At 56.3% G+C, this 12077-nt stretch overlaps 1 protein-coding gene across 1 annotated transcript; it reads left to right on the top strand.

Annotated features, from left to right (window-relative positions):
- Nucleotides 1-501: 501 nt before the first annotated feature.
- DYNLL2 (dynein light chain LC8-type 2) lies at nt 502-5637 on the top strand. The gene is made up of 3 exons (XM_084492855.1): nt 502-659; nt 3429-3567; nt 5239-5637. Exons 2-3 carry the CDS (start codon nt 3436-3438, stop codon nt 5374-5376), a joined length of 270 nt encoding a protein of 89 aa, XP_084348981.1. The 5' UTR covers nt 502-659; nt 3429-3435; the 3' UTR covers nt 5377-5637.
- The last annotated feature ends 6440 nt before the right edge of the window (nt 5638-12077 follow it).

Raw genomic sequence — 12077 nt, 5'->3', positions numbered from 1 at the left:
CTGCCGGTGTAAATTTGGGAAAAAAAACAATAAATGAGCGGGGAGCGGAGGAACGAGCATGGTGCTGCGGGGCCAGGAGCGAGGCTGAGCCCTGCCAGGGAGCCAAGCGGTGCCCTCAGCACCCTGGAGACGTGGACAGTGGGGTCTGGGGGTGTTGGGGTGCTTGGGGACACGGCTGGGTGGGGGACACCCCGGGGGCTCCACACCGGCCCCTCAGCACCCCCCGGGGCCGGGCTCAGCACCCTCCGGATCGGGCCCTCGAGGCCCCGCCCCCCCGCGCAGCAAAGCCCCGCCCCTCCCCGCCCCGCCCCGCGCCGGCCGCGCGGCATTGTGGGATGAAACAGGATGTAGGCAGAGCAGCGCGGGCGGACGGGCCGGGGCGGCGGGCAGCGCGGCGGCGCAGCCAATCGGGGCGCGGCGTGCGGCGCGGCGCAGCCAATGGGAGCGCGGCGGGCCGCGCGCCGCAGCGGGCGGGGCGGTATTTGAGCGCGGCGCGGCGGCGCGGCGCAGAGCGCTCGGCGCGGCGCAGGGAGCGGAGCGGAGCGGGAAGAGCCGCGCGGGTACGGGCCTCTCCCACCTCCTCCTCCTACTCCTCGGCGCCGTGCCCTGCTGTGCTGTGCCGCGCTGCGCTCTCCCGGCTTGGCCCCGTCACTGTGAAGGTGAGCGGCGCCGGGGCTGCGGGGCTCCGTGTGCGGGGTCCGCCCGCGGGAGGGGAAGGCTGGGAAGGAGAGAAGGGGGGTGGTGGCGGCTCACGGCGAGGGAGTCCCGGTGAGGGGGTCCCGGTGCCCGCTCCGCACGCCCGGCACCGCCGCCGGCCTCGCTCCGGGCAAGGTCACCGCCGCCCCGGGGCTCCCCCCGGTGAAGGTCACGCAGCGCCCGGCCTGCGCTCGCCGCCGCCTCCCCGAGAGTCTCGGCAGGGGCCAGCCGGGGAAGGGCCGTGCCGGGCTGTGCTGAGCCGTGCTAGGCCGGGCCGGACCGCGCCCCCTTCCCCAGCCCCCTCCTGCTGCCGCGGAGCTGGGCTGGGGCCTCCTCCCGCAGCCCCCCTGCTCCGGAGGGGAGTTCTGGGCGCTGCCCGGGGCCCCATTCTGCCCTGCTGCGGGAGGGTGCTGGGCTGGAGCCCCATCCTGCTCCCAGCTGCTGGGGCTGGGCTGTTACTGCTGCACCGGGGCTTTGTGTCTCTCCTCCTCCCAGTGCAGGTGGCAGAGCCCCGAAGGCTGGCAATGCTCCGTGGTGCAGGGACAGGGCGTGTGCGTGGGGCTGGCCTGGTGGGGACAGGGCCTGTGGACCTGTGGTGGGGGCAGGGCCCTGCAGTGGGGTGCTGAGGGGTGGTGGGAGCTGGCCCTGCCTTGCACCAGGGGCCTGGCTGCCAGCCCCTGGAGGTTGCTGTGCCCTGGAGCAGTGGCGCTGGGAGGGCAGACAGGCAGGCACCTGCAGCCGTGCTGAAGGATAATGGCTTGTTCCTCTGCTGCTGCTGGCCCTTGGTGGCTTCCCTGAACAATGAGGAGGGAAGATGCTTTCTGCAGGTCATTCAGTGTCTGCTTATGTAATGGAAAATGCCCTCTGAACTGTGTGCTGGAGGCGTGGGAAGGCCTTGGAATCCATGAGAACTTGTTGGCCTTCCTTCCCTAAAGAGGCTTTTTCTTAGAAGAATAACCCACAAGTGAATTTCTGCTGTTTCCCTTTTCCTGTGATTTCCTGTGGGGTGGACCCCCTGAAGATCCTTTAAAGGACTTTCCAAGCCCCTGGATAGTGGAGCTAAACCTGTAGGCAGGCATTTTGGTTCTCCTGAGCGATGTCTTCGCTGCCAGGGTTTCTCAGCCCCAACCTGAAACCTGCTGGCTTAAACCACAGCAGAGAGGGGAACAAAGTGGCTGGAAGTGCCTTTTCCAGAGAAGGGGTAGAGGCGTGTGCTCTCTGCTGTGTGAGCTCAGTTCCTGCCATTCCTCCTGATGCTATTAGTGCATGTTAATAGCGGTGCTCTATTAAACACTGCATCTAAACAGTATAAATTAAGGTTGCAGTAGAAGTCCTCAAGTGCAGAGTAAAGAATTGAAGTATTGTAATTGTAGGGCTGCAATTATGTAACTGGATTCTCTTTCTCTCTGGCTAGCAGGCTCCTTTAATTGCTGTAACAAAGCTACTCCTTCAGTTTTCTGGGACTGTTCCAGGAAGCGATCATTGCAGCAGATTTTCTTCACTCCCTGGTAAAGCTAAGAATGTGTAGTTTCACTATTGCAAAACATTCTTGGTAGTAGTGCTCAGACTTGCAGTGCTGTAGAGGTATTAGTAAACTTAATGGTGCTCTGCAGGCTTAATTGGAGGCACTTGTTGCCACCAAAGGCTTAATTTCACCCAGTTTAAATGCTCTCTGGTAGGAGCTGCTGCCAAGGTGCCAGCACAGGCCTTCACTCAAACAGTCCCCAGACAAGGCGTGCATCCTGGTGGGCCTGCCTGGGGTGGTGGAGTGGGACAGCTGACAGCAGGGCTGCCCAGAAGCCTTTCCTGGTGTGTAGGTCAGCCTCTGCTTGGGGAATTGCTGCAGGGCTGGGGTTGCCAAATCCCTGCTTTCTAGGATGACATGAACTGCACGAGGGACACTTCCCAAAGCTGAATGCTTCCCTAAAAGGGCTGTGGGAAGTCTGTGTGAATGGTTTCACTGCCTGGTACAAAACACCTTAAGTGGGTGATAGCCAAGGGGTTAAATGCTCAGCTCAAGTTACCTCTCCCTGGTTTCCTAGAGATGAGGGCAGTACCAGCATGCTGGCCTCTGGCTCACAGGCTGGGGGAGGAAAATGGGAGGCTGTTTTCCCTGGCTGTGCTTCCCCACGTGTTCCAAGGCTGCAGTGTAGTGTTTCTATTTTGTCAGGCCGGCTTTGTCCCGTGAGAACTGCTGAAGTCTGGGTTTCGGTGGCAAAGCAGTGGTGAGGTGAGGGAACGAGTGCTGTTCCCCATTCCGCCTGTCATTCCAGGCTCTACTAGCAGCAGTAGCTCTGGTTGAGGCTGAGGTGAAAGCAGTGCTAGTGCTGACATGCTGGGCACAGGCTGCCTGAGGTCTGCTCGCGAGGCCCTGAGCTTAAGATGCCCAAACCACTGGTGCACCTGGAAGGCAAGCTTGGCTGTAGCCTGTTGTCTAGGAGGGCTGTGTCTCCACACATCTCATCTCCTCCCACGCAGCTTTCCCTGCCTGTTCGATGCAGGTGCTGATGTTGGACTACCTGATCTAACCCCCAGGGCAGTGCCAGTGCTCCAGCTGGAAGGGAGATCTCGGCCTGGGGCTGCTGTGGGCTACCCTGATAAACTCCTGCTGGTTGTAGCAGGGGGAGTTGGAGTATCAGCTTGTGACACAGCCTGCCACAGAGAGAAACCTTTGCACAGGCAGCTTCTCCTTTCTGGGGAAGGGATTAACAGAATCTTACGTTCTGCCTTAGGTTCACCATGTCTGACAGAAAGGCTGTCATCAAGAATGCGGACATGTCCGAGGACATGCAGCAGGATGCCGTTGACTGTGCCACGCAGGCAATGGAGAAGTACAACATAGAAAAGGACATTGCAGCGTATATAAAGAAGGTAACCGAGGGGCGAGGGGGCTGCTCTGCCTGAGACTCACGGCTGAAGCTCTTGTGTGTGTGTGTCGAGCCTGAGGGGTTTGAGACTTCATACTTCTTGGAAGGAGGAGATGCTTTTTCTGCTTCTTGCCACTATTCCCAAGAGAAAGGAGTGACTTCTCCAAGGTCAGAGGGAGGCTGTGGCAGAGCAGGGCCTGGTCTGCTGCTCTGGCAAGCTTTGAGCGAGCTGAGTGCGTGCTTGTGTGCTCTCCCACTGGATCTCTCAGCTTAGAGCTGGCTGCAGCCTCTCCTCAGGACTTGCTCCGCAGCTGCTGCTGGACTGGCAGTGCTGGTGCGGGGTGGGATTGCTCCGAAGTTTCCCTCAGAAGTGGGCAGCCATGCATGAGCAGCTCTGTCTGTGTGTTCTGGCTCCGAGGCAGCGGGTGTGGAGGAGGATGCAGCCTTGTGCTGCCTGCCAGGGATGTGGAGATGCTGCTGTAAAAGCAGTGCAGGCAGTTTTGTGAAGAGGTGCCTCCCTGTTCTCAGGAACCTGTTGGCTTCAGGCTCATGCTTGTCAGCATCTGGGGAGCTGTTGGTTTCTTCTGTGGCCACTTCTCTGAATGGTCAGGCAAAGTGCTTTTCAAGGAGGAAGGTGATTATGTAGGCAATGCAGCCCTAGCACCAGGATTAGCTCCTGGGCCTTGCTTGTAACCTAACCCTGAATGTAAAGGATTCAGAGGTGTCTCCTGACTTCTCAGATCGCTTTGATCTGATGAGGCAAGACCTATCTGAAAGCACTTGGGGCAATGCAGTCTGTAAAATGAGGGAATGCAGCAGAAGGAATCCAAACAGTTGCCCTTTATTTCCTAAGCATTGGGAGGAGGGAAGTGATTTGATGCACCTTCAAGCCCTGGCAAGAAAGCTTTTCTTTACTTCAAAGGTTACCTGCAAAGAGCTGAAACTGTCTTGCTGCTGTCTGAGGACTGAGTCTTGCTTTAATCTTGAACATCGAGTCTGTTCTTCTGGCTCTGAGGGGGAGGGAAGGGTGTTCCTGGGAGTAGTGTAGTAGAGGGAGGAGAAAACTCTTTAACCCTCCCTTACCTGCTAAGTAGAAGACTAAGAATTCTTGAGGGTCCAGAGTTGACCTTGCTCACCTCTGACCTCAGGGTTTTGTTTTGTGAATTTGCCTGCTTATTTTCACTGCACATTTTTTCCCCTCCATGAAGGATCCCAAACAGCATAAGGCAGACTTCTCCTTCCTTTTTTTAGGTGACCTTTAAGCTCAAATGCCTTGCCAGAGCAGACATGCCAAAACCTTTTTTTATTTTTTGTGAGTGGGTTTGGAATGGGAGAGGAGAAATATTCCCCCGAGCTAGCCTATACGTGGGGCTTGAATAGGTCTGTACCAGGGAGAGCACTTAGGGCTGCTCGCTCTGCCCAGGGCAGATGTGTGCTCCACATCTCGGGAGATAATTTGCTTGCGTTGGATCCTGCAGAGCAGCCAGTGCAGAGGCCTGGCTCACGTCAGGCACTGCCTCACTCCACACAATGGTGTCTTGTGGCAGGGAATGTAAGGATGCTGCAGGTGGGAGGAGGGGCGTTAGTGTGCGAACAGAACCGGCAAAGAATTTGTGCTTAGAACTATTTTCATGTGGGCTTTCTTGGCCTTAACGCCTCTCTTCTGTTTCTTCAGGAATTTGACAAGAAATACAACCCAACTTGGCACTGCATTGTTGGCAGAAACTTTGGCAGCTATGTAACACACGAGACAAAGCACTTCATCTATTTTTACTTGGGTCAGGTTGCAATTCTTCTCTTCAAGTCTGGATAGGAAGTAGGAGCAAGTGAAATTCGGACTGTAATGCACTGATGGCTGAAGCCACGACTCCCTTTAACATGGCTATGCCGCTGCATGGACTGTATACTATATTTAATGTGTATATGTTGCAGTAAAATTCTACTTCTGTTTAGTTGCCTGGGAAGAAGGCGGCATTTTTTTGTTACTGCTTTTTTTGGTTGTATTGCACTAGGAAACCTGTAAATGCTTAAACAATGGCCTTTACGTGGGAAGAAATAAAACTATTCCACAACAGCTCCCTCAGTGGTAACTCCTTCTTTGAGGCTGGGAAAACTTTGGGCAGGCCAAAAAGCCCCTGACTTCCTTACTGAGTTTTACTAGACTGTTAATCTTGTCATGAGGAGCAAAGCCAGTGTGAGCCTCCGAACCCACCCTGCAGACTGTAGAGAGCTGGCTCTCCCAGTAACCTCAGTGCAGGTACCTAAACCACCTGGAAGCTGGTGGGGTGGCTCTTCTTTACGTGGCTTTCACACAAGTTGAACTCCACCTTGGACTGTGATAACCAGACGTGCAGCTGGCACCCTCAGTGTTCTTTCAGTACCCATCACTGTATTTTTGGCTCTGCTGAAGCGTTGACCTAGACTTGTAAGCACCTCAGCCTGGTCTAGAAGGCTTCAACAAGCACCCCTTGAGCTGCTGCTCGCTGCAGGAAGCAGCGTGCTGTGGCTGGAGTCTTTAGACCCTGGTGCTGAGATCTAAAGTTGGCCGCACGGCCCACCCCTGAACGGAGTAGGATATCAAATTGGTGACTGCTGACAACAGCTATTTGGCATGTTCGTAGCCAGTTGTCTCAACACTGCCTTAACTTGATGCTCTCCTTTAAAACAAGCTAATCATGTGGAAGACTTGTAAGTGGCCACTGTCTCCTTTTTTTATTTCTGTAGCTGATAAGCTATTTCTGGAGGCCTGTCCTCCATGTTCTGATATCTGCTTTTGTTCTTAAAGCACAGTACCAAGAAGTTAAATTTACATGTGATGTTTGTGTGAAGGAAACTCATGTGACATCTGCTGCAATGGCAGAAAAACGTCTTGGTCTCCAATAGGTTCAGCAGTGATGTTGTCTTAGTACGTACTGACCCTCGGATTAAACTGCAGGAAGTGTTCTGTATCTGGGTGGGAGGAATCCTGAAGGACAAAGGCTGTGTGATGGCAAGTGGATACTTGGTGCTGTCACTGTCTGTTGGTTTAACTAATTCATAGACAAATCACTGGGCTTGGGAGCCTAACTCGTGTCTCTAGGACAAATCTGGTGTTGGTAACAAGTCACTGCTGGGGTGGGGGAAGGCAGAGTGAAGGGAGCTCTTCGTTGCGAAATGACTCTGGTGACCCAGGTTGACTACTTCCTGAAGTAAAAGTCCTTGTCTCTGTGCAAAATCCAAAGTATGCCTAATTTTGTAATATTGATAGAACAATGTTGTAACTAGAAAGAATGTAGCTGTCATTACTTCATGTTGATGGAAATGTCTGCACTGGGGTAACGTGCCTTGGGCTGTCTGGGGCACTCTTGTGGTCTTGTCTGTTTGGAACTCCACTCTTGATCTGAAAGAAGAATGTTTTGGATTTGTTTTTTCCAAGCATGAGTCTAATGTGAACCTGTTCACGGTCTCTTGTGGAGCAAGATACGTTCCCTTCATAACTGCAATGGCTCAAATACCATTTATTTTTTTCAAACATTAAAGGTGAATTGACACATTTCAACAGCCTCTGGTGTCTTCATTGCCTACTGCCCAAAGCACAAACTGCTCTCGTCTTGTCCCTGCACCAGGGAGCCAGAAGGAGGGGACTGAGGGGAGCGCATCCTCCTGCAGCCCTGCTGGGTGCTGCTGTGCCAGGTAACCTGGATCTGGAGGCGTGAGGGGGGCAGCGGAGCAGCCGGGGTCCCCGCTCCTGTGAGCTGAGCCATAGACGAGCACGAGGCTCGTGTTGAGCAGCCACAAAATGAGCTGAAAGCAGAGCTCCAAAATAAGCAGCAGTGTGTTTGCTACACACAGGCAGTCTGTCTAACCTGCACCTGACAGTGCTGAAAAGCAGAGGCGGTTCCTATGTTTGGGAGGAGCTGGGAGCGCTGCTGCTGCTCCTCCCTCTGCACCCAGGGAGCCTTTTAGCTGGCAGCGTGGCTGTGTGGGCTTAACCTAAACCGTGCTGGGGCTCTGCGGGTCACTTGGTGCAGCTCCAAGAGAGCACCTGCAGCCTTGTGGGGCTGGGGGAGTCACCCCCTCTGGCTTCCCTTGTAAAAAGTGGCTCAGGAATGTCCAGAAGCTGCTGATCTGAACATATGGTGAAAAGCAGGCTCGTGCTGGTGTAACTGAGCCCTGGTGGGACACCGTGCCTTGAACTCACACACACGGAGTAGGAAATGGGTTTGAGCTCCAGGCTGAGGACCAGAAGCTCGCACCTTCAGCGTTATGCTGGGGGGTGAAACCAAGCCCTGCTCACCTGCCCCTAACCCCTGCAGCAGATCCCAGCTCTGCAAGTCCGCAGCTTTCCCTCTGAATGCTCCTTTGTGCAGCGCTGGGGCTCTGGAAGGCGCGAGCTGCCCGAAGTCGAGCAGCACTTCCCTCTGCGCAGCTGAGGTTTTAACACAGAGCTCTGTGTCCCCGCTGCCTTCCCCCCGGGCTCCCCAGCAGCTGCCTGACGCAGCTTTTGGCTTCGACTTTTTCCATTGCCGGGCTCCGTGTTTTGTCTCCAGTTTCCACCACGTGCAGGTGTCCCGCATTATGCCTCAGAGCGTTAACCGTGGCCGTGCTGGGGAGCCTGGCAGCATCCCCAGGGCGCCTGCTGAGCGTGGAGCTGCTTGGAAACATCTGGATCCGGGGCACCGAGTGGAAGGTATGTGTCTGCGGGGGAAACATCTGGAGAAAGAAACTGCTTCCAGATGTTTGGGCAAACTGCTATTTCAGTGTAAGCTCAGTGGATGTTACCACGCTGCCTTCCAGGCGTTCAGAAACGTCCGAGGGCAGCGGGCTGAGCTGAGCTGCTGGCTGCTGCCTGTGGGCTCGGGACGGTGCCTGCAGACGTGTGTGTGCACTCGCTGTGGGTTCATGGCTGGGGAGCGTCACGTTATTTCCTTGCAGGCAGAGTTTTTCAATTCCTTATATTTCTTCTAGGTGTGGCCTTGCGAAAGCAGCGGTTTGTGACGCTGAAGGGGCTCCTCTCTGGTAGCTGTGCTCCGTGTGTTGGTTGTTAGCTGGGATTCATTTCTCTTTGAGGAGTAAAGCAGCTGGAGGAGGTGCGTTATTCCCATGGCCAGGAGGAGCCAGCCTTGCTGCCTGCCTTGCTGGCACAATATTCCTCTTTCCCCCCGGGCTGTGACCACCTGTGGCTCTGGGAAGGGACAGAGTGACGGCGAGGTCCTCCCAACCCTGGCAGCCCAAGCAGGGGCCGGGCTCTGCAGCCTGCTCCTGTGGGAGCAGCAGGGCTGTGTGCCCGTGCTCTCCTCTCCTCCTGCCCTGCAAAGTCACTCTGCAGCAGCGGCACCGCAGCCTTAATCCTCCCAGGCACGTGGAGGCAGAGCCTGTGCCGGTAAGCCTGGCACCCAAAGGACATGTTCCTCTTCTCGGTGTTTTTGTGGGAGATTTGTGCTGAAACATGGAAATCTCCCTTATCTCGTGCTCCTGGTAAACCCCGAGGAGACGGCTGGCGCTCGCTGAAGGAAGCGGGGCTGTGCTGTCCCTGCCCACCCGGGGGTTCCCGGCTTTGTTCTATTTATTGAGCAGTGACTCGGACACCCTCTGCCAGGCGGTGACTCACGGCAGCGCTGCCTGGGCATGAGGCTTGCCTCTCACAGCCCCCTGTGGCTACGGAGCTGCAGGAGCCAGCCGTGTTTGTGCTTCCTCCCTCGAGGCAGCGGCTAGCTGAGGCTGAGCAGTGACTCAGTGCCATTCAGACAAGTAACACCCAGTCCTGGTCAGCAGCTCCAACAGCCCTTCTGCGAGTGACCCCGGGCACTGAGCTTACCGGGGTGTTGGTGCTGAGCAGGGCAGCGAGGGCAGGGCAGGCGGCGGTGTCACCCAGCACCGTGCTGGGCCAGGTTTCCCCTACACAGCTCAATCCCCGTGCAGGGAAGGGAGCAGACGGCCGTAAAGCAGCACGCCCCATCCGGACCATCTCAAACACGTCAGCTCCACGTCGACCTGGGCACTATCCAGATGTATTTTTTGGCTTTTGAGCCTCTGGCTTCCTTCTTTCTGGCCTCTCCTCCAAGGCCTGCTCCGTGTTTCGGGCACGGCCCCGCCGGGCCTGATCCCGTCCTGTCCCTGTGCCTGCAGCCTGAGCAGGGGCAGCGCCAGGTCCTGCTCAGCAGGATTTGGCCCTGGGTTAAGCTTTGGTTTCATCTGGCCCTGCTGTGGCTCCTTGTCCCTTGCCCATGAAGCGGGCTCAGGGCCTCAGGGGAACAGCCCGGCCCTGCTGGGTGGGCAGAGGGGGTTATAGGAGAGGTGCAAGCGCCCCGTGCAACACCCCCCTGCATTTCAACATCTGCACGGCCTTTCCTTTCGCCGCCTTCCAGCCCGGCTGTGAATGGAGTGCTTTCAGTGGGAGGAGATTGCTGGGAGCGCTTCTCCCCCCCTTGCATTGGTTACAGCCCATAGAAACACGCAAGGAATTTGCCAGGGCAGTCCCTCGCGCTCCTTCAGACCCCGTGAAAGCAGCCTTTGTTCCCCCCCCAGCTCCTCGGGCACCTCCAACCCGCACGTCTGGGATGGGGCTGGGGGCTGCGGGGCTGCTCAGGTGCTGCTGTGGGGACGGAGGCAGTGAGCCAGGTCCTGGGCAAAGCGTTCCCCGTTGTCCTACCTCAGCACCGAGCGCTGCCAGGACGCAGCAGAAGGACGGGCAGAGTTTAATGCCTCACAGCACGCCCCGCGCGAGCAGAGCTTTAGCCCTGTGCTGCTTAAGCTGAGTCAGAGGAACGGAAATCCCGTCTTACACGGGCGTTTTTCCATGAGCAGGAGGTTAAGTGCTCCGTTCCAGGCTCGGGGCTGGATCTCGTGCCCACCTCGCAGGGCTCCCAAGGGGCCGTGTCACCCTCCACAGCCTCCTAGGGGCTGGGCGCAGGTGGGATGTGCAGGAGGGATGCAGGAGGGGTGCACAGGTGGGGTGCGTGGGCAGGATGCGCAGGTGGGACGTGCAGGTGGGGTGCGTGGGCAGGATGTGCCCCCGCCGCAGCCTGCACACAGTGGCTGGCACCCGGCCCAGAGCACGGCTCTGGGGATAAATAAGTGCCTGTTTTGGTTTTGAGGAAAGCCCAAAACGCTTCGACGAGGACAAAACCTCTTCCTCGATGTGCTTTTCAAGGGCTCGTTTTCTCTAAGGGACCCAACTGACCCGGCAGGGAGTGACTGAGTGGGTCCGTCAGCCAGCTTGGAGGGGGCAAAGCTGGACCTGTGCTGCAGAGGCTTCCCCCAAAACAGCGGCTGGCTGGGTTGAGACCTGGCACCCACCCAGCCCCTGCCATCAGGTCCCCGGGTGCTGGTGGCCCCGGTGACTTGCACGGCACAGAAGAGCCCAACATGACTCAGCAGGCGCCGGGCGCCAGCCCAGGGCTTTGGCGCTGTGACCGTCCTCCAGCAACGCCGACACCTGCAATTCCGGCAGAGCCTGGGCTGGCTTAAGGCACCGTGTTACTTAAATATTTTATAGAAAATCATTAAGCAATTAAATCTGGCAGTTCTCGCATCCTATGGAAAGCAGCTCGTAGTCTGTGCAGTAAACAGGGCAATGCTTTCCGTTCTTTCTGGATGTCTTCTTGGAGTCTAACTCCAATCCTTGCTTCAGAATAACTATAATTATCTCTAATTGCCATTATTGTTTAACATTTTTAGCATTTGCAAGTGCAAACTGTTAGTTTTCCATGCAGATACAATCAGCAGCCAGGGTTCACAATGAAAGCAATTAAAATCCTGTGATTATTACAAGCCTGCTTGTCTATACAACAGCTTCAATCTGCATAACTTGCCAAGACGTAGGCTAGAAACTCAGACAAATCTAGCATTTATTTAGTAACCCAGCAAAGCTACTACCCCTTGCTGTCTCCAATGATTTGCATCTACGGCACTTTTTGGAAGGACAAGAGTGTCGAGGGGAGGGGAAAGAAAGCATTTTCTAGAATACATCCCTGGAGAATACACAGCGGAGATAAAATTATGCACATGAATTATGCATATGAATTATGATTTCACTCCTATTTTTGTTGGGATTAGCTCATGTTTGGTGTGCATCCCTGGCAGGCGGCTGCGGCCGGGCAGCCAGCAGAGCGCTCTCCAAGTCCCAGCAGGTCGCCGCGCTCTCGGCCCCGCGTTCCCCTCTGTTACTCGGCGCTCGTTTACGGGTTTATGGCACCTCTCCTGAAATCGTGCGAAGGATGAAAACAGATTTAGATGTACAAGTGAAAAACCAGCCCGCGCTATTTTGTGCAGAGGGGGAGGTGTCGCAGGCTCGCTGCCACCAGCCAGGCTCCACCGGTGTCCCCGGGGTCCCCGTCACCTCCTGCGGAGGCGGCACGGGAACGTCCCAGCCTCTGCCTGGGAAGGCAAAACCCAGGGTGAGGAGCACGAGCGGGATGCAGGGGCCAACCGGTACCAGCTGTGCTTCCAAATCACCGCGCCAGCCTCAGCTGCAGTTCCCAGCCCAGCCACGTTAAGCCGCTAAATAAGTCCGGTAGTCCTTCACCCAGAAAT

This window comes from Aythya ferina (genome assembly GCF_964211825.1).
Source record: "Aythya ferina genome assembly, chromosome: 19".
NCBI lineage: Eukaryota > Metazoa > Chordata > Aves > Anseriformes > Anatidae > Aythya > Aythya ferina.
This window is presented reverse-complemented; position numbering and strand designations above follow the sequence as displayed.